The 23,631-nt window shown below is 38.1% G+C and overlaps 1 protein-coding gene across 1 annotated transcript in view; it reads right to left on the minus strand.

Annotated features, from left to right (window-relative positions):
* LOC143024743 (sorting nexin-17-like) overlaps window positions 1–23,631 on the minus strand; it is a 49,071-nt gene that overhangs the window by 14,397 nt on the left and 11,043 nt on the right. The window contains exons 2-4 of the mRNA XM_076183847.1: window positions 14,467–14,659; window positions 8,896–9,074; window positions 371–458 (exon numbers count right to left, since the gene is read on the minus strand). Of these exons, the coding sequence (XP_076039962.1) occupies window positions 371–458; window positions 8,896–9,074; window positions 14,467–14,659 (460 nt within the window). The remainder of the gene's footprint in view (window positions 1–370; window positions 459–8,895; window positions 9,075–14,466; window positions 14,660–23,631) is intronic.

Here is a 23,631-nt window from a genome sequence, read left to right on the forward strand (position 1 = left end):
ATCCACACAAAAACATATTAACACCCAGACCACTAAACACCTCTTGAAGACACACCACTTAACTTAATACCCCACCAACCCAGACTGACTTACGAGTCTATCAGCCAGATCCCTGGGAGTCATGGATCTCTTGCATTAGAGACGCAAGGCAATGGATTAATGGACTGATCTCATCTCAGATGTCAAATTCTATCATTTAATTCTCTCCTCATTCCACTGTACATTACCTTCTATACTTCACTCCTGGCTTCCACCATAACTTTACTCTCAGACACATTATCTTTAGTGCTGAAATAATATGAGATATAATCTCTTACTTTTTTCAAGGAAATACAGACAAATGCCAATTCAAATAACATTAACATCTTACCTGTTAAATCATTTTCCTCTTTTTTTATAAGAAATAGAGCAAAGTAGTAAACCATATCACAGGGTAGATTGATGTGACTGCATACTTTCTGTAATACAATAAACAGCAATTTCAAATATTGGAGAGAAAAAAAATAAAATAAGAGCAAATTAGATATGATGAGATACAGAGACAAGACAGCACAAGTGTAGCTCGCCATCCTGTAAGTTACAACTAGGAAAATAAATAAATATATAAATATATATATATATATAGATATATATATATATATAAATATATATATATATATATATATATAGAATGTCTGAAGAAGGGAGGGACAGTAATAGTGGACTGGCTTGTGAGGTTACAAAGGATTACAAAGGCGGAGCATGCCGACAGGAGACCTTTTGGTCCATATCTAGGTCGGATGCAAAAAAAAAAAAAAAAATCATAATAATAATAAAATAATAAATAAAAACTATAATAATGTAAATAACAAATAAAATACATAAATAAATGCATACGTATAGTTAAATAATAAACAAACAGGTAAATAGTAAATAATAATAAATTGACATATAACTAATAATAAATGAAAATCAAACAGACAAATGATAACAAAACAAAAACAAATAATATAAAATAAATTATAATCATTACAGCATCTTGCTTAGGTGTTTATCTAAATGATTCTTAAAGCTTCGAACTGAACTACATTGCACTACCTGTGCAGGAAGTTTATTCTATTCATTAACTACACGGTTGGCAAAGTTGTTTCTACCTACTTCCAAATTGAATCTATTTCCAGACAGTTTGAGACCATTGTTTCTTGTCTGATTCTCATTCAATGTGAAAATTTGGTCACTTTTGATGTTGTCAATTCCCTTTAAAATCTTAAAGACCTGTATCAAGTCACCTCTGAGTCTACGCTTTTTTAGGGAAAACAGATTCATATGTTTTAGTCGATTTTCGTATGATTTATTTTTGATATTTGGAATCAGTTTTGTGGCTCACCGTTGTACTTTTTCCAGTCTGTCAATGTCTTTAATGAGATTCGGTGACCATACGGAAACAGCATATTCCAAATGTGGACGAACTAACGATTTAATGTTTGTTTAAGAGAGGGTAGAGTGCCCGGAGGACTGGAGGAGTGCCTGTATAGTTTCGCTTTACAAGGGGAGAGGGACAAGTGTGAGTGTAGTAGTTTCAGAGGGATCAGCTTGTTGAGTGTAATTGGGAAGGCTTATGGAAGGGTCTTGATTGAGAGGATCAGGAGAGGAACAGAGGGAGTCATTGGTGAGGAACAGTGTGGTTTTAGGACAGGTAGGGGTTGTGTAGATCAGATTTTTGTGGTAAGACAGATAGAGTATGTGAGAAAGCTATAGGAAAAGGTAAGGATGTTTTTTGAGCTTTTATGGATCTGGAAAAGGCTTACGACAGGGTGGACAGGAAGGCACTGTGGGAAGTACTGCAGATATATGGGATAGGAGGAAAGCTGTTAAGGGCAATCAAGAGTTTTTACGAGAGTAATAGAGCTTGTGTTTGGATTAGAAATGGAGAGTGAATACATACATATACCAAGGCTTTTTCCACCTTTCAAAGGAGGTAGCCAAAAAGAAAAAGGCACAAAATCACTCCCACCCATTCCATCCCTAAATACACTCCACTCCCCTCCACCCTCCCTCTTATTTTAGCACCTCCTGAATGGTTTGGGGTAAAGGTGGGACTTCATCAAGGATGTGTTATGTCGCCCTGGCTGTTCAATCTATACATGGATGGGGTGGTGCGAGAGGTGAATGCAAGGGTAGTGGGTCAGGGGTTGGAGATGGTTAAAGAAAATGGAGAAAAGGGGGAAATAAGTCAGTTGTTGTTTGCTGACGACACTGCACTTGTAGCAGGATCAGAGGAGGGATTGAGGAAGTTAGTGACAGAGTTTGAGAAGGTATGTAAGAGAAGGAAGCTGAAGATAAATGTGGGTAAAAGTAAGGTGATGAGATGAACAAGGGAAGAGTGACAGCAGGCTGGAAGTGATCATTAAGGGTGAGAGACTGGAGGAAGTGGATAGTTTTAGATACTTGGGTGCAAATGTGGCAGGAAAGGGAGGAGTGGGGGTGGAGGTAGAATGTAGATTGAGAGAAGCGAGTAAATGCCTTGGTAGATTAAAAAGTGTAATGAGAAATAGACATCTGGGAATGGATGCCAGGAGGAGGTTATATGAAGAAGTGATTGTGCCAACAGCACTGTATGAGGCAGAAACATGGAACATAAGAGAGGAAGAGAGGAGTTTGAATGTGTTTGAGATGAAATGTCTGAGAAGTATGATGGGGGTTACTAGGCTAGATAGAGTGAGAAATGAGGAGGTGAGGAGGAGAACAGGGGTGGAAAGGGAGCTGGGAGATAGGGTTGATGAAAGAGTATTAGGATGGTTCGGACACATGGAAAGAATGAGTGATGAAAGATTAGTAAAAGAGGTGTGGAAGGCAGAGGTGGAAGGAGTGAATATGTGGGGGTGTCCTAGGATGAGATGGATGGATGGGGCATTACAAAAGAGAGGAATGTCTGTTGAAGAAGGACGGGAGAGGACAGAAGCTAGGGGTGAATGAAGAAGGGTTGTGTATGGATGATGCTGTGATGCATGAGGGGGAGTGGGTGGTGGATGGGGGGTGAGGAAGTATGTACGAGAAAAATTTTTACGCAGCCCAAAGGGATTTCTCCCTGTCTTCTACTTTTCTGCATGAGGGGATGGAGAGGGGGGGTCGCTGAATTTATGTAGTGGCCTTGCATTGGATGTGCTGTGTCTTGCGACACTGCTTCTGACCCAGGGCAGTGGACAGGATGCAGGGATGACCCGTCATCCAGGAGGTGCCAAGATAAGAGGGAGGGAGGAGGGTGGAGGGGACTGGAATATGTAGGGAATGGAATAGGTGGGAGTGGTTTCTATGCATTTTTCTTTTTGGCTACCCCTGTATAGGGGGAAAAAGCCTTTGGTATATGTATGTAATAATAAACACAGAAAACATGATCAACCCAGTTCACAGAATCTGTGGATAACTCATGTACAACTACAAAAAAATAAAAATATAATGAAGACGCTGCATGAGGGGATGGAGAGGGGGGGGTCGCCGAATTTATGAAGTGGCCTTGCAGTGGATGTGCTGTGTCTTGCGACACTGCTTCTGACCCAGGGCAGTGGACAGGATGCAGGGATGACCCGTCATCCAGGAGGTGCCAAGATAAGAGGGAGGGAGGAGGGTGGAGGGGACTGGAATATGTAGGGAATGGAATAGGTGGGAGTGGTTTCTATGCATTTTTCTTTTTGGCTACCCCTGTATAGGGGGAAAAAGCCTTTGGTATATGTATGTAATAATAAACACAGGAAACATGATCAACCCAGTTCACAGAATCTGTGGGTAACTCATGTACAACTACAAAAAAATAAAAATATAATGAAGACGCTGACACTGGCATCCTTGTGTACCCACTTGTGCCTCATGATGCCTACGTTGGTGTCATCGTACTGAAATGGTTAAATTCCAAGTCTCTGCCACAGATGGTGCCATTGGCACAATCACATCCTTAATTAAGTAATCTCCTTTTTGCATCCAATCCCAGTTACCTATTTCTCACAACACTTTTTAATACCCCCAGGCATTTACTTGTTTCTCTTAATCTACACATACACACACACACACACACACTTTCGTCGGATTCACGGCGTGGATTGGAACTCCGGAAAAAAACGCATTTTTCGTGGATCTCAACTACGAGGAAGTACTTTATTGTATTTGTAGGGAAGGGGAAAACTCGTGGTGTAGTAAGAAGGTAATGAAAGGGGAGAAGGGGAGGGATTACTGAGGGAAATGGAAGAAAATGAGGAGGGAGATGAACGGGCTCCCCCTGACAGCAGAAAAAATGTAAACAAAAGGTCAGCTGATGACACTAGGGAAATTGAAAAATTGGAAGAACTAGAGGTGAACAAAACCTTAACTAAAGAAATAGATTTAAAAAGACAGTTAAAAGAAGTAAAAGAGGAGAATGAGGAATTAAAGAGGAATAATAAAGACAATAAAGAGGCCGTAGCAAAAGAAGCACATGGTTGGAAAAAAATCCAAGAAAACAGTAGAGTTGCATTTACTGACATAATTAAACAGCAAATGAAAGAACAAACTGAAGACTCAGTTATTAAAGTGAATAAAGTAAGAGACTTAGCAGATAAAAAGAAATGTATAACTATATTAGGAATGGAAGAGAAATATAACCCAAATAGAACCACAAGAATGAATGAGGAAAAAGAAAAAGTAAGCAGTTTACTAGAATTAGTTCAGGAAGACGAACCTGAAATCATGAAAAAAATAGAAGAGATGTATAGTCTCGGAAAGTATAGTACAGATAAGACCAGACCAATTAAGATTAAATTCAGGTCACAAAGAACGGCAAAGAATATCTTAGCAAAAACAGGGAAACTAGCAGCAAGTGAACAATATAAAAAGGTATGGATAAAAAGAGAAATGAATAAAGAGGAGAGGAGGAAAAAAAGAAAAGACATGAAGCTAAGGAAAAACCGAGAACAGAACAGAGTCAGATAAAGAGAAATTCTATTGGAGAGTAGTGAATATGAAAGTAAGGAAATACGACATACTAGAGAAAAACAAAAGGGAAACAGAGAATACAATGGAAGTGGCAGAAAACTAAAAGTGTCTTACACAAATATAGATGGATTAATAACAGGATTGAATGAGATGAATGATTATCTGAAGGAAAAAGAACCGGACATAATGGGAATTGTAGAAACAAAATTAAAAGGTCCACTACCACCCAACAGTGTAGGACATGATGCATATAATTATTGGATTAGAAACAGAGAGACAAAACAAAGGGGTGGAGTTATGTTCCTGACTAAGGATATAAACGTCAGGTGTGTCACATATGGAAAGAATACAGTAGAGATGATTATGATCGAAGTGGAAGACAGAGATAAGAAGAGCAGAAAGTTCATGATAAATTATGTGCCTCCAAAAACAGCCTCGTGGGAAGAGAGTGAACATAAAAGTATGTTAGAAGACACAAGGATACATACATACACACATACATATACCAAGGCTTTTTCCCCCTTATAAGGGGGGTAGCCAAAAAGAAAAAGGCATAAAATCATTCCCACCCATTCCATCCCTGAATACACTCCACACCCCTCCACCCTCCCTCTTATCTTAGCACCTCCTGAATGACGGGTCATCCCTGCACAAGGATAACATTAAATAAGATAATGGAAGATGGAGGAAGAAAAGTTATGATGGGCGACTTTAATTGCAAAGAGGTCTGCTGGGAAGAGATGACAGTAAAGGGTGGAGACGGCTCATGGGGAAATGTTCTACTCGAGATGATTATTGACCATACAATGACACAGTGGATACAGGACAACACTAGGTATAGAAATGAGGAAGAACCATCGAGACTAGACCTAATAATCACATCTGAACCTAGAATAGTGGAAAAGATTGAATATAAAACACCAATATGTAAAAGTGACCACATATTGATTGAACTGGAACTAAATGAGGAGAAATACATGAAAAGATATAAACAATATAGAAAAAGAAGAATGATGTATGAAAAAACAAACTTTGATAAAATAAAAGAATTCTTTCTAAAAGAAAACTGGGAAGGAATATACAAAGAAGAAACAACAGTAGAAGAGAAATGGAATATTTTGACAACAATTTATAAAAAAAGGAGTGGAAAAGTATGTCCCAAGACAAAAACTAGGAAAAGAATATGTAAAGTGCTGGTAAAACAAAAGTTGTAGGGAGTTAAAAGACAAAAGAGACAAAGCTTGGACCAAATGGAAGAAATACAAGACCTGAAAAATGGAAAATATATACTTATAGAAATGAATATGTACAAGTGTGCAGAGACGAAAAAAGAAAATATGGAAAAGATGTCATAGAAAAATGTAAAGATCAACCAAAACTATTTTACAGATTTGTAAACAACAAACTGAAAAACAAACAAGATTTAGAGAAATTAGAACAAGGAGGAGTTGAATACACAGAGGAAATAGAAATGGCAGAAATCATGAACAAACATTTTAACCCCTTCCATACGGTGCCGCACACGTAGGCGTCATGGACTTAGATCTCGGTGGCAGCAGCCAATGCCAGCCGTACGACGTGTCGTAATAATACTCGCATCATAAAATATAGTCACCGCTTATATCGATCGTTCTCTCTTCACCCGTGAATTTTGATAACCATAGAAAATGCGATTACAAAAGAATTAGAAAGAATGTCATTATGGAGGGGCGACTACAATAAATATAATCAAGACGCCGATATGGCAGCCTCGCGAATACACTCGCTCCCCATGACGCCTACGTGTGCGGCACCGTATGGAAGGGGTTAAATCAGTGTTTACAAGGGAGAACATACAACCTGAAGAGATTGAATGGAAAGAGAAAGTCCCCCCTATGAAAGAAATAGAAGTAACAAAGAATGAAATAATGAAACACTTGAGTAATCTTGATGTCAGAAAATCGCATGGACCAGATGAAATAGCAAACTGGATTTTGAAAGAATGCAGGAATGAACTGGCAGACAAAATACATAGCATAATAAACAGTTCCTTGAAAGAAGGAAAAGTTCCAGGAGATTGGAAAAAAGCAAATATAGTACCTATATATAAAGGGGGAAATAAAGAAGACCCTACCAACTATAGACCAGTCTCTCTAACAAGTACAATAGCAAAAATTTGAGAAAGAATTGTCAAAAGTAGATGGGTAAAATATTTAGAAAAAAAAAAAAAAAGTGCTAAATCCAAGGCAATTTGGATTCAGACAAGGACGATCATGCGTCACCAATTTAATATGTTTCTATTCAAGGCTAATAGATATAATACAAGAAAGAGATGGATGGGCTGATTGTGCATTTCTAGACCTAAAAAAAGCTTTTCACAAAGTACCACACAAGAAGTTGCTTAAGAAATTAGAAACCGAAGGAGGAATACAGGGCAAACTGCTTAAATGGATGGAAGACTTTTTGCAAGAATGAAAAATGAGAGTAGTGATAAGAGACAAACACTCAAATTGGGATGAAGTAATAAGTGGTGTTCCACAAGGAACAGTTTTGGCCCCAATAAAGTTTGCTATATATATTAATGATATGGATGAAGAAATTGAAAGTTATATGAGCTTCTTTGCAGATGATGCAAAACTATTAAAAAAAAAGTGAACACAGAAGAAGATTGTGAATCACTACAGAGTGATCTAAATAAAGTCTGGGAATGGAGTTGGATGTGGTTGATATTATCGTTGCTGCATATTCCAATCTTGGTCTTATCAGTGCTTAGTATTTTCTTCACCATTTCTTCATCCAGGTATGTAAATGCCACTTTGATTGTTCTTATTGAATTATAAGTTTCACCAAAAATCTTATTTGTTTGTTTCTCAGGTGACATATTATTCATAACAATGACTCCCAGGTCCTTCTCATTTTCAACTTTCTTTTTATACTTTCTTCTCCCAATTTATATGATCCTGTTATTCTGTTTTTGCTTTTTCCAAATTCCATTATACTACACTTTTTAGTTCAATACTAAAAAGTGTAGTATAATGAGTTCAATACTAAAAAGTGTAGTATAATGGAATTTGGAAAAAGCAAAAACAGAATAACATGATCATATAAATTGGAAGAAAGTATTAAAAAAAAAGTTGAAAATGAGAAGGACCTGGGAGTCATTGTTATGAATAATATGTCACGTGAGAAACAAACAAATAAGATTTTTGGTGAAACTTATAATCTAATAAGAACAATCAAAGTGGCTTTTACATACCTAGATGAAGAAATGGTGAAGAAAATACTAATCACTTTGATAAGACCAAGATTGGAATATGCAGCAATGATATGGTCACCAAGTACAAAAAAATGTATAACAAAACTTGAAAGAATACAAAGAGCAATTACAAAATTGGCACCAACACTCTCAAAACTATCATATGAAGAGAGACTAGAAAAACTTGAGCTACAGACACTAGATCAAAGAAGAGAGAGAGGAGATTTGATAGCTATTTACAGAATCATGAAAGGCATAGAAATTATTGATAGAGAGGATCTAATAAAATGGGATGATAGAAATACAAGAGGACACGGAAAGAAAATCAAGAAAGACAGCTATAGAAGAGATCTGAGAAAGAACAGCTTTCCTCACAGAGTAATAGACAGTTGGAACAAGTTAGATGAGAAAGTAGTGTGTGCAAAAACAATACATGAATTCAAAAATAGTTTAGATAAAATGAGATACAAAGACGGGACACCACGAGCATAGCTCCCCTTCCCGTAAAATACAACTAGGTAAATACAACTAGGTAGGTAAAAACACAAACACACACACACACATATATATATATATATATATATATATATATATATATATATATATATATATATATATATAAATGTATGTATATATATGGAATTAATATATGTATATGAAGCTATGGTGAAAGGAATGGCAATCTGGAACCTAAATAATTTGATCAAAACATTACTTACCTCAAGAACATCATCAGTCTGCAGGGTGGCAGGAACTTTAAGTGTAATCTTTTGTCCATTCATGAGGAACACATCAAGCATTACCTCCTCAGGACCCCCTGAACGTTGTGTCTCATTTTGTGCCGACACAAGGAACCCATTGAACACATCATTGTTGAGCACGCGAGGATCTTGACTTACTGTAAAAGTTGTTAGAAATCATGAAAATACCTTGCCTGACAATAATAATTAAATGAATTTTAAAACATTGTTCACTATACACAATGGAAAGCCATAACCATAAAATTGTAAAAGAAAATTCCTCAACACCTCTGTGATAACCCCTTACTCTAAATCACTCACAAAAAATGACTTGATGGAAATGAATTAGTGGATGTTTTTTTTCTACTTCAGAAGTGCTAACACTAGATTCCTTCAAGAAGCTGCAATACCAAGGACAGAAAATCAATGAAGGAAATAATACCTCAGTGAGGACCCAAAGCCATTCCCTTACAAGATGTTTCAGCATCCCCACAGGGCTGGAACCTGGTCTCCTAATTGGACCATGACACTATTTTCTTTTCTTTTAATCCCCTACCAACACATCTTTTATACTTCCATTGTTTCTTTCACGAGATCAGCACACCAGTGACTGCCCTCTCACACCATCTTCTAGCTAGACACAGAAACTAACCCATACCCATACACATGTGCTACATGCACTAAACCTATAAATTTCTCTCAAATATCTATCAAGTTCAATATATGCTATACATGTGTCCACCTCACATGCACCACACTCACCAATGCAAACCAATACACAAAGTTGGAACTTCACACACTCCCAAAAACATACTCTAAACATAAACATTAACAGCAAAAACATAGCTATTTCAACTCCAAAATAAATACAATCCATGTAGCACTAATGCTGGAAAGTACACTAACACCACAATCCACACAACCCACATTCATTGAATACACAAGTCAGAGAAAACAACACAACGCATAAAAGTACCTTTCAACAACAAAGCAAATGAAACCAAACAAATATTAACAGACACTACATATCAAATAATCCCAATCCAAAGACAATATAAAAAAAGGTAAATAAATAAATAAGTAAATAGAAAGTACATCACAAATATCTACATACGGCCTCCCATATCAATTGCTGGAGCAACATTCCACAACTCCAACCAAAGCTTCTTCCCTTTTAACTCACCCCCTCATGCATAAATAGAGAAAATGAGGAGAAATCCCCTCAGGCCACATCTATTTATTACCCATTCACGACCATTCTCCATTCACACTTACCTAATCCTTAGTCCCTTCCCTGTTCAACAGACCTTTGACCCACAGTAAAAAGGTTAACAGACCCTTTTACCCAGTAACCCCTTCACCCCATCCACCCATCTCATTCTGTCTTCCTCTCAAGTTCACTATATCCACCACTACTTTCAACACTCTTAGCTCACCAATAAACCGAATATTGCTAGGTGATGTGACTGCACACCACCAAATCTAATTAAACACACAAACAACTGACCAGTGTGGAAACAAAATACTAGAACAACTCCCCAACCTAAACATTAAATTCTAGCAACCCTCACTTGACAACCTTCTCAAGATAACACCTCCTCAAGATAACAATCTACTTCTGCAGATATATCAATGACCTCCCTTAAGACCACTTCCTAATATAGTAAAAATCCATTCTTTCAGCATCCAATGTTTCAGCACTTTTGACATATAGCCTAATTTCAAGAGTTTCCTAGCATTTTGGCACTTTTCCCAAAAGGTAGAGGGACATGGGTGTTTTGAAATAGGCACCTTTACCATCAGCCAAGTTACAGCTGTGACATCACATGCTTTACTCTCCCAAAACTCATGGATGAGATGGTGATAATAGTGCAACCAACTCTATTGTGAGTGGTAACTCTTGAAAGCATGGTGAGCTCATATGAATTTTTTGGTTTCTAAACACTGAAAATGGCTTCTACAAGTGGACAGCATTTTTCTGTGATAAGGAAGCAATTTCATAATGTGCTATTGAAAAAAAAATGGAAGCTGGTGTTTTTTAAAAAGAGAAATTAATGGAAGAGTTCAATGTGAGTTTTTCCAATATTTATGACATACAAAAGAAAAAGAATGTGAACTGTGTAAATTTGTCCGAAGGATAGAGTGGTTCATCAACTGAGTGGAAAGCAATGAAAAAACCCATGCCGATTGAATCTGAAGTGCTATACAAGTGATTTGTGTTCAGAAGGACTGCCTGCAACAAGTCCATTGATAATAGAGAAAGCCAAGATATTCAATGAAAACATGAAAATAACATAACCATATACCTTCTTGGATGGTTGACTAAGGAACTTTAAACAATGGCATGGCATCATGCAGCTGGATGTGAGTGGTGAAACTCAGTCTGCCAATGTTGGTGCTGCCAAAAGATACAGCCAGACATTTTCAGACTTCAATGATGAGCATGGTCTACTGCCATGCTAAATCTATAATGCAAATGAAACAGGCCTATTTTTCAAGAGTATGCCCAGTAGAACTTTGGCCTCTGCTTCATACAGTGCCATGGGTACAATCATTCCATACAACCCTCTCTTTGCATTCATCCTTAAATACCTATTTCTTGTAACACTTTTTCATTCCTCAAGACATTAATTTGGTTCCTTTACTCTATAATTCACTAATCCACTCCTCTGTCCACTGCTATATACAAGTATCACCATTTTACTTTTGCCCACATACACTCACAACTTTCTTCTCTCACACAACCTTCTAAACACTTCCACCTCTACTCAGTTTCAGATAGAAGAACATTGTCATTTGCAAATAACATCTGGTTCATCTCTCATATCCCTCCACCCTGATACCAACTTCAAACCTTTGCCTGGCACTTTTACATTAACCACATTTACAAAGGATTACAAAGGGAGAGCATGCTGACAAGAGACCTTTTAGTCCATAAGTAGGTCGGATGCAATATAAATAAATAAATATAAAAATAACAATAATAAATACATACATACATACATACATATACCAAGGCTTTTCCCCCCTTACAAGGGAGGTAGCCAAAAAGGAAAAGGCATAAAATCATTCCCACCCATTCCATCCCTGAATACACTCCACACCCCTCCACCCTCCCTCTTATCTTAGCACCTCCTGGATGACGGGTCATCCCTGCACCTTGTCCACTGCCCTGGGTCAGAAGCAGTGTCGCAAGACACAGCACATCCACAGCAAGGCCGCTTCATTAAATCGGCGACCCCCCCTCTCCGTCCCCCCATGCATAAAAGGAGAAAATGGGGAGAAATCCCTTCGGGCTGCGAAATAATAAATAAATAATAATAATAATAAAGTAATAATAACAAAGGGATTTCTCCCTGTCTTCTCCTTTAAAGCATGGGGGGACGGAGAGGGGGGGGGGGTCCATGATTTAATGAAGTGGCCTTGCTGTGGATGTGCAACACTGCCTCTGACCCAGGGCAGTGGAAAAGGTGCAGGGATGACCCGTCATCCAGGAGGTGCTAAGATAAGAGGGAGAGTGGAGGGGAGTGGAGTGTATTTAGGGATGGAATGGGTGGAAATGATTTTATACCTTTTTCTTTTTGGTTACCTCCCTTGTAAGGGGGAAAAAGCCTTGGTATATGTATATATGTATGTAATAATAATAATATAAAAAAAAATAGATAATGATAAATAACAAACAAATCATAAAAATTATAAATAATAAATAATGAAAAATAAACAGATAAATAATAACAAATAAAATAAATGGCAGGCATTACAGCATATTGCTTAGGTGCTTATCTAAATGAATCTTAAAACTTCAAACTGTACTACATTGCACTGCCTCTGCAGGAAGTTTATTCCATTCATTTACTACATGGTTGGTGAAGTTGTTTCTACCCACTTCCAAATTAAATCTACTTCCTGACAGTTTGAGACCATTATTTCTTTGTCTAATTCATATTGTGAGAACTTTGTCCTTTTTGATGTTGTTAATTCCATAGAAAATCTAAAAGACATGTATCATATCATCCCTGATTCTATTTTTTATGGAAAATGGATTAATATGTTTTAGTTATGATTTATTTTTGATGTTTGGAATCAGTTTTGTGGCTCACCATTGTAGTTCTTCAAATCTGTCAATGTCTTTAATGAGATTTAGTGACCACATAGAAACAGTATATTCTAAATGTGGATGAACTAATGATTTATATACCTTGTTAATGACAGATGGATTTTTAAATTCAAAAGATCATGCAATCAGTCCTAAAATCTTATTTGTTTTCTCTGAGGCAAAAATACACTTCTTGGATGATATGAGATCATTACTAATAATTATGCAGAGATCCTTTTCACTATCCACTTTTATTAATGAATTTTCAAATAATTTATAATACTTATTGTTATTCTTACCTATGTGTGTAACCTTACATTAGCCACTTTTCAGACCATTGCTGAATATCTAATTGGTTCTAGTGATCATTTGCCAATCCACACATTTTTGTATCATCAGCAGATTTGGAGATGATAGATTTCAGTCCATAGTCTATGTAATTTTTATATACTATGAATAGAAGTGGGCCATGAATGGAACCATGAAGAACTCCACTCATAACATTTTTCCATTTAGAAGTTTTGCCATTTAGAACAATTATCAGTTTGTTTAACCAATTACTTGTCCAGCTTAATAAACTACCATTTACTCCATGTGAAGCTAATTTAGCAAGTAGTCTTTTGTATGGGATGGTTGATTGATTTATGAAATTTTTGGCTTGAAGGCCAAGCACCGGAGCCAGGAGGCCATTCAGCACTTTTGTGTGGGATGGTATCAAAAGCCTTCTCTAAGTCCAGATATATGAAATCTATATGCATTTTCCTTTTTGGTTACCTCCCTTGTAAGAGGGAAAAAGCCTTGGTATATGTATGTATGTATATTGTTTCTTTTGTCATAATTTGAGATGAACGTATTATAGAATTCAAGTAGGTGAGTCATACTAGAATGTTTCCATCTGAATCCATGCTGACTATCATTTATTAAACAGTTACTTTCTAAATGGTGTTTGATAGCATCTCTGATGATAGTTTACATAATTTTTCCTACTATTGAGGTTAAGCTTACAGGCCTGTAGTTCATTGGTTTCTTTTTGTCACCCTTTTTGAATATGGGAGTAACATTAGCCGACTTCCATTCTCTTGGCATATCTCTGAATACGAGTAATTTTTTTTTTCAAGATTTCTAATGGAACAACAATCTAATTTTTCATTTTTTTTTTCAAGATTCTTGGATGCCAACCATCAGGCCCTGGTGTTTTATTAAAATTTAATTTTTCAATAAATCTTTTAATTTTTTCTTTTGTTATCACCCAACCCCTTTGTTGAACAACCATGGTGACATCACACATCCCTGACAACTCTAAATCTACCTCAAACCATTCACTCTTTCCATTTCTGACACTCGCATATGTCCTAATACTTTTGACCACCTTCCAACAGACTTCTTCCTATTCTACACATCTGCAGCACACTTAACAATTACATACAAGCTCAAAATTTAATTATAGTACTTACAAAGCTGAATATATCTTTCAAGACTTGACCTACGCTCCTCTGTCTGTGCTGGAGAAAGAGAGAGAATCTTCTTTGGTGGAAAGGTTGGGAGTGTTGATGCCCCAAGCTCTCGTTTTAACTGCTCGTGCAAACTGTGCAACTGTCTGTAGCGAACAGTGCAGTGGAATACACCATTGATGTGGAAGTTGTATGCCTGTAAAAAGAGCCAATAACATCCAATAAAACTGTTAAACCCAAACAACTTCATGAACATTTATTGTAGTAATATATAGTATTACTTTTGATTTCATCTTCCCCTGTACATCACCAACTATAATGGTGGCAACATAAATATGATTTTTGATAGTTCCAAGACAGCCTATTAAAAATGATAATAGACTGACAACCACAAGAATAAGAAATGACTTGCAAGCTTCATGGATGGAGAAAGTGATTATAAGAATATAAGAAAGAAGGAGACTGCAAAAGAACAAAGGCCTACACTTGGCGGTTCCATGTCCATTATCACCTATCATCCCCACGCATAAATTTATCTTTCTCTTAATACTTGCTTATTTCCTTCTTAAATCTAAACTTGTCCAATTTGAATATATTGCAATGAGTCCTGCCCAGTTGTCTTAATATGATGACCTTGTCTGTATCACCCTTGTTAAAGCCCTTGATCAACTTGAACACCTCTATTAGATTGCCCCACACTATGTCTTTTGAGAGAGTACAAATTAAGGTCCCTTAGCCTGTCCTCATAAGGTAAATTTCTGAGCCTATGTATAATTTTGGTCATTCTCTTCTGTATTGATTCAAGTGAGTTTATCTCCATTCTACAGGACAGAGACCAACACTGTACCACATTGTCAAGGATGGGTCTAATAATGCCAGATAAATTGATAACAACCTCTACATTTTTATTTGCAACCATCCTGGCAATGAAACCTAATGTTCTCTTAGCTCTATTCCTGGTGCTAATACACCGTTTCCTGGATTTAATGTCAGAACTTACTAGTACTCCCAAGTCTCTCAACTCAGTTTTCCCTAAAAAGATGTTATATCTACTTTCTGGGTTGTGTACACCTACATTTAACACTGCACTTTGAGATATTGAAGTCTATTTGCCATTTCACCATGTGAATAATTTCTTAAGATCTTCCTGCAGTATCCTGGCATCTTCTCCCAATATAATTTGGCATACTATTTTAGTACTGTCTGCAAAATTACTAATAATCCCATTGTCCAAGTCATTTATGTACATAATGAACAATAAGGGACCCAAAACTGAGCACTGGGGAACTCTACTAGTAACACTCCCCATTTGAATTTTACACTGGTAATGGTGACCTGATGTTTTCTGTACACTTTTTGCTGTGTGCATGTTCTTTTTAACCAGTCTAGCCATATCATTATATTTAGTGTACAGTATCCCATAAAAAACAACTATTGGTGATTTAAAGATTATACAATGGAGTCCCCTAATGTGTACTATCTCCCATAATAATTACCCTCACCAGAAACTGAGCTTCCCAGTCTAAATCAAGAGCATAACATCAAAGCTCTCACCCATGCATATGACCTGATCACTGCAGCCCAACACAGCAACTACAAAACAGCTGCCAAAAACATTCAAGTACACTTCAAGAAACTGGAACAGTGACTGAAACAAAAGGGGATAACAACTTTCCCTCAGAAACCAATGGTGACATGGCTCACACTAGATAACCATTAACCAAAAGCCAAAAAAGCCCTAGGTCTTGCTTTTGATACACATGTCCTTCAGGCCACACATCAAGGACAAGACTTTGAAATCAATCCATTGCCCCTGGTCTCTTTTGCAGATGACCTGAATCCTTCTGAAGACAGTAAAAACTAGCAAAAAAAACTAAAACAGAAGTTTGAGGAACAGAAAGGAGCACAACAACAGTATATGAACAGTTCATACAAACCACACACTACTACACCTTCCTGGCATGGTTCCCTACCATCAGGAAAACAAAGACTTCCTACAAACACAAAACAAAGCTTTAAGAATAATAACCAGATGCACTAAAACCACCCCAATAAAACATCTATATTCAGAAATCAAAATCCTCTCCATTGAGCAGTACATAAAAATGATAGGCACACAGTTACACACAAGAACCCTTAATCCCATACAATTTCTAACCACACAACACAAGCATGACCATGTAAAAAAATGTATCATACTTGTTGGAGTGTTCATTTGTTGTCATTTGGCTGTAGGCAGCCATATTGAATTTTTGTGTGGTTCAGTGAATAAACACCAGGTGACAATATTGTTGAGCTGCTATGTAGAGTGCTGGGTCCCCAGTGTAAAGGAAGAGATGACCGGAGCAGGGTTGGAGAAAAGACTGGATTGGAGCTAATATTGGTAGAAGAGCGTGACAATGGCCTCTTCAAAGTGCCCTCCTAAGTTTGATAATGAATCTGAATATGAAAATTGGAAAAAGGATATAAGCATATGAAGTGAATTAACTGATTTAGCTAAAGATAAGCAGGTATTGACTATACACTTGTCATTAACTGGTCGGGCTAGGACTGTGTCTTCTGAAATTGAATTAACAGTTCTGATGAGTGAAAAGGGTGTAAAGAGCATTATTGAGAAACTGGACACATTGTTCTTGCCTGATAAAGGTTTATGTCAATTTGTAGCATTTCATAATTTGTATAATTTCAGAAGAAACAAGAATATTAATGAATATGTGAACGAGTTTGAACATAGATACTTTAAGTTTACACAGGAGGGAATGATACTGCTGGACTCTGTGATGGTTTTTATGCTTCTTGCTTCAAGCAATTTGGCTGAATGCGAGACTCAAATTGCGATGGCAGAGATATCCAAAAACAACTAATATGAAATCTACTTTACAACATGTCCTTGGTCAGCAATTGAGTGTGCACTCAACTCAGGAGTTATAGGTGCAGTGTGTCCCTCAAGGATTAAAGCTGAACTTGTTTCTTGGGGTGATAATAAAGAGGTCTATTATGGTACCTATGGTCAGCGACCACAAAGATCATCACATAGATAAAGATTTCAAAGAAGAGGAACAGGAACAGCAAGGTCGACACAAGTTGACTTGTGTGATCAAGGGACTAATTGATGACTCAATCCTCTGGGTTGTGATGGTCAAGTTTCACGATGTGTAATATGCGATTCACGTTACCATTGGGCTTGATATTGTCTGCATTTGTATGAGAATAATAGTGTCATCTAGGGGTATTGGTGTATTAGATACGGGTGGTAATGCTGAGGAACATATGACACAAATGTCATTATTTGTTGTTGTTGTTGTCGTTCCCTAGACTGTCTGTCCGAGCAGTCCCGTCTCCTCAAGGAAGGCCACAGCCGAAACTGGGTTTTCCCACAAATCCTTTATAGAGTGTATGTTGTGTTGTTTGCGTGCATGATTGTGTATAATGCAGTCTTCCATTATGTGTTGTATGGTATGGGGTGAAGTGTTACATCCTGGGCAGCTGTTCACAACACGGTCGTCCAGCCTCTTCTGGTAGCTTAGAAGTGCAATATGTCATTATTTGTTGGATATACCAGTGATGAAAATGTCAAACTAAGATTATGTGTTTGGTTAAGGAGTCTTGAAATTGTGGTATTTTGGATACCGGTTGTTCAACTCCATGTCTGGGGTATTGGCTGCTTGTTATTGTGGCAAAGTAGCATGCAGTTGATACTTTAGGGTCTATATGGGGCACCCCTTCAGAGCCACACATCATTTTGTCTATGATCAAGGAAAACTCTTCATAGAGAAATGATGACACTTTTATACTATGACTGTCCCTCCATTATGCTGTCCTCCAACCCCTTGCTACTGTCCTGTACCATTTCTCTGAGTATTCATCTTCTGCTGAGGGGGAATTCCCTGTGGTGGGGGAAAAGAATACTGCCACCAAGTTTTTCCACTTGGAACATAAGAGGCGAGAAGAAAGGGACGGGGAGTGGGACTAGGCATCCTTCTCCTTGTAGCCCCACAGAGGACATTCCTAAACAAAAAAGTAAAGGCATAAGAGGGTCTGGGAGTAGATGGAATGGGTGGGAATGATTTTATGCCTTTTCCTTTTTGGCTACCTCCCTTGTAAGGGGGAAAAAGCCTTGGTATATGTATGTATGTATGGTTGTTCAACTATAGTCAGCGTTCAAGAGTGGTTGAATAATTACTTGAACAACCTGTGTGATGAAGAGTTGGCCATGGTGAGAGAAGAAAAATCTAGCTGTACATTTATGTTTGGTGATGGTGTAAGCTATAGATCCATTAAGCATGTAGTATTTCCATGTTGGATTGGAGGTGTGAGATCGCAACTGTAAACCAATGTTGTTGAGTGTAATCTTCCGCTTCTGATACGTATGGGTAAAATTCTAGTTGTGCACACCTACGCGACATAGCAGTAGAAAATGAATTTTGTAAATTATAATAGATCAACATAATGAGCGATTTTCTTGGCGGATATCAATAACAAAAAAGTTGCTAAAACCTGTTTTCTAACAAACTAAATTGCAGCAGTTGAATGATATGCCATGTTTGTTTTGATAGGTGCCGAGGTTGAAGAAATGAAAGAATGATAGTCTATTCTCACCTAACCAGTGTTTAGTAATTTGGTACCTCAAATTCTAAAGATCATCCGGGTCATCATCATCGCGGATGCAGACAGCCTGATTATTATTGTACCTCGGGCAATTAACAGATGATGGCAGAACCCCGTGTTCTCTCATAAAGTCCAAGGAAGCCCTATTGTCTTTGTAACAGTGCTTATTAACATCACCTGGAGTTGGAGAACACCTGGTCCACAACATGAAAGCCGTCATTTGATAGTGACTGGACTGGCATGGTGTCTGTATCATATCCTAGCGGCTTCGTTCATTAGTAAATTTGCTTGTAGCAAGGTTTTTTTTATTTTTATTTCCACCAAGAAAATTGCATATTACATTCATGTATTATAATTTACAAAATTAATATTTAATTTTCTAATGCTATATCTCATAGGTGTGCACAACTAATACCCTTGATTTTGGTAAGGATTCCATGAAGATTATGAATAGATGGGTGAAGATGGTAAAATTTTAGTTGTGCACACCTATGCGATATAGCCACAGAAATTGAATTACTAATTTTATAAATCATAATAGATCAATGTAATATGCTGTTTTCTTGGTGGAAATCAATAATAAAAAAGTTTCTAAAACCTATTTTCTAACAAACAAAGTCACGGTAATTGAATTATACACCATGTTCGTTCTGATAGGTGCCAAGCTCAAAGAAATGAAAGGATGATAGTCTATTTTAACCTAACCTACATAAACTAACCAATGTTTAGTAATTCAGTACCTCAAATTCTAAGATCATCTGGGTCGTCGTCATCATGGATACTTATGGCCTATATTATTGTACCTCAGGCAATTAAAAGATGGTGGCAGAACCCCGTGTACTCTCAAAGTCCAAGGAAGCCCTATTCTTTGTATCAGTGCTTATTAACGTCACATGGAGTTGGAGAACACCTGGTCCACAACATGAAAGCCGTCTTTTGATAGTGACTGGACTGGCATGGCAACCGTACTATATCCTAGTAGCTTAATTCATTAGTAAATTTGCTTGTAGCAAGGTTTTTTTTTTTTTTCCACCAAGAAAATAACATATTACGTTCATGTATTATAATTTACATACATACATACATATACCAAGGCCCCTTCCAAGGGAGGTAGCCAAAAAGGAAAGGCACAAAAACACTTCCCACCCATTACATCCCCAAATACACTCCACACCCCCTCCCACCCTTCCTCTCACCTGAGCACCTCCGCGATGACGGGTCATCCCGGCACCCGGCCCACCCGCCCTGGGTCAGAAGCAGTGTCGTAAGACACAGTACATCCACAGCAAGGCCGCTTCATTTAATCGGCGACCCCCCTCTCCGTCCCCCTTTGCATATAAGGCGAGGACGGGGAGAAAATCCCTTCGGGCTGCGTCAAAATTTACTCACACATACTACCCCACCCCCCACCCCCCGCCCATTTCTCCTCATGCAGTCACAACATCATCCATATACAACCATTCTCCACTCACCTCTGTCTTCCGTCCCTCTCCCTTCCTTCCTCAACAGACATTCCATTCCCCTCTTTTCTAATGCTATCACATAGGTGTGCACAACTAAAATAATACCATGAAGTGGAAGGTAACATTGTCAGGTCACTAAATGTTGCCACTGTTCTTGTGACTAGAACCAGGGATCCAGATTATGTTGCTGGCTTCACTGGATAGCAGTAAAACTGCTTTAAAACTTCATTGTCAATTTGGCCCTCCGGGTGCGGAGAAACTAATAAGGATGCTGCAAAATACTATGTTGGAGAGGGACATGGAGAAACAAATTAGAAGTGTACTGAAAATTGTGAAGTGTGTATGAAATATAAATGCCCAAAACCAGTTGTTAGTGTGCAGATGGCAGAGAAATTTAATGAAGTAATTGTAATGGATCTGAAATAGGTATGGCAACATCTGTTTCTTGTCATCAGCCATCACCAACAAGTCTGCTAAGATAGTGGTTGGCAGTGTCTTCAGAAATTGGATTTCATTGTTTGGTGCTCCGAGGAAACTTCTCTCTGACAGTGAACCTGAATTTAGTAATAGTGATATGAGAGAGCTTGGCAGTCTGTTTTGGTGTTAAAATTTTAACCATTGCTACAGAAAATCTGTGGAGCAATGGCACATGTGAATGATTGATTGCTATAATTGGTGACAGTGCAAAAAGTGCTTGAGGATATGAAGTGTAATATCGATGTAGCCTTGGTTGGGTGATGTCAGCCCATTATGCATTGGCGAATAACTCTGGTCTTTTAGCCCAAACCAATTAGTGTTTGGTTACAATTCTGCAGTGCCTTCTGTCACCAGTCGCTCCTTGCCTGCTCAACAGTTAGTTTCTGGCTCAGATATTGTACAACAAAGCTTGAATGTTCTGCACTCGGCTCGAAGGGAGCACCTAAAGAACAAATCTAGTGAAATGATCAAGAATCTTGTGTCATAATGTGTGCGTAACAGAATGAGTGACCTTCACAATGGCGATGAAGTGTACTTTAAGCATGATCGTGATCATTGGTGGCGTGGTCTGGGGATAGGTATTGGCAGGGATGGCAAGCAGGTTCTGGTTCATTATGGTGTTCTTTATGTCACAACCCATATTTGCTGATTAACTAAACTTCCCTTGAGGTCACAAACAGATTGTCCTCAGACTTGTGGTAGATCATCCATTGGCACTTGGGAGGTATTGAGGAATATGGAAGGCATATGTGATCAGAAGAAGGTGGATGAGAATTCAGTGGGGGTTTGCTTCATCTGCATCAACATCTGAAAATTCTGAGGAAGTGGAAGATGGTGGTGAGGTACAGGAGGTACAGCAAGGACAAAATGATATTGTAAGCAACTCCAGAGAACTCTCGAAGAGAAACAAGACCATTTAAACTGTTAGTGGGGTAAAGGATCCAAGGACTGAATGAAAAAACTGGTGAGCAGATGTCTGGAAGAATAGTGAGCAGAGGGGATAAAGCTAAAGGAAAATATAAAAATTGGCCCAACTTCCAAAAAGATTCTGATGGCAGTGTACTGTAGAGAGTGTAAATTTTTTTGAAGTTTGAGAATTGGAAGCAGTTCCTGATGAAGTGGAGATGTTTGTATTTTACTCAAATGAAGAAATGATAAAAACAAAGGAGTTGGAAGTACAAAAATTGAAAAAAAAAAAAAATAAATAAATTGAGGTGGACAGAGGACAGGAATTTATAATTTGTGCAGTGGGTTACCAGAGAAAGGGTGAAAGATGGAAGCGCTATAATCAAGGCATGCCTTGTAGCAATGGACTTTGAGGAGGACACATCCAGCTTTATGAAACTCCCCAGCTTGTTCTAAAGAATCTATCTGATTAGCTCTAGCAATGACTTCTGCATTTGGTTGGGAGTGTCATAGCCTGGATGTGAAGTCAGCTTACCTTCAAGGCAACTACAGCTTTGGAGACTGAAAAAGATGGTGTACGGTCTATGTGATGCAGTGAGAATGTGGTACTTGTGTGTCAAGAGTCAGCTACAGTCTGTCAGCTGAGGTGTGTCCACTTGAACCATCCTTGTTTTCTGGGTATTATGGTGGTGAATTTCATGGTATCATATGTGGATATGTGGATGATTTTCTCTGGATGGGCACTGGTGTGTTCCAGGAGAAGGTTATTGATGTTCTTCAAGGCGAGTTTTGTATTGGGAGCATGGCATCATCTACCTTCAAGTACATAGGTTTGGAAGTGGGCACTACAGCCAAAGATATAATGGTTGGCCAATATAGCTCTGGCAATCTGCTCACACCACTGAGTTTGGGATGTCACAGATTGGCAGCTAAGTCCATTGAACTGTCAGACAGTGAGAAGAAGGAATTCCGTGCTCTGATTGGTCAGCTGAGCTGTATAACTACACAAATGAGTCCTGACATTGCCTTTGATATGTGTGAACTGAGTAGACATTGTAGAAATCCCACAGTGGATAATGCTGTGAGACTCAATAAGATTAGCAACAGAGTTGTGGATGACCATTTTTGCTTGCTGGTTAGAAAGCTGTCAGCTGTGGAGGACTGTATAATTGAGTGCTTCTCAGATGCTTCCTTTGGGAACCTATCTGATGGTTGTTCCCAGGGAGTATGTGATTTTTCTCAGGGATGGGGAAGGAAAAAGCTGCCAGATTTATTGGCAATTGAGGAAATTGCACCAAGTGGTGAAATCCACATTGTCTGCTGAGACCTTGGCACTCGTTCAGTGTGCTGAGGCTGCTTCCTATTTTGGCCGGATTATTAGGGACATTGTCAAATACCAGACCTTAGCTGTACACTGCTTAGTTGACAACAAGAGTTTGGTGGAGGTCTTGAATTCTTCTCATGGTGTGGAGGATCATCGTCTTCACATTGACATTGCACTGCTGAAGGATATGTTGTCACATGTGAGATTAACTCTGTTTCTTGGGTCAGAACCCCCAAGCAACTTGCCGACTGCCGTACTAAGACGGGGGCCTCGCCCCAGCGTTTGCAAGCAGTCTTTTCTGGTCAATAGGATTCCATGGCTTATAAATACCATAACTAAGTTAAAAAAAAAAAAAAAGCTAAAAAGATGTTTATTAATGAAATAAGCAAG

Source organism: Oratosquilla oratoria, chromosome 4 (genome assembly GCF_046742065.1).
Source record: "Oratosquilla oratoria isolate Oo_2021 chromosome 4, ASM4674206v1, whole genome shotgun sequence".
NCBI lineage: Eukaryota > Metazoa > Arthropoda > Malacostraca > Stomatopoda > Squillidae > Oratosquilla > Oratosquilla oratoria.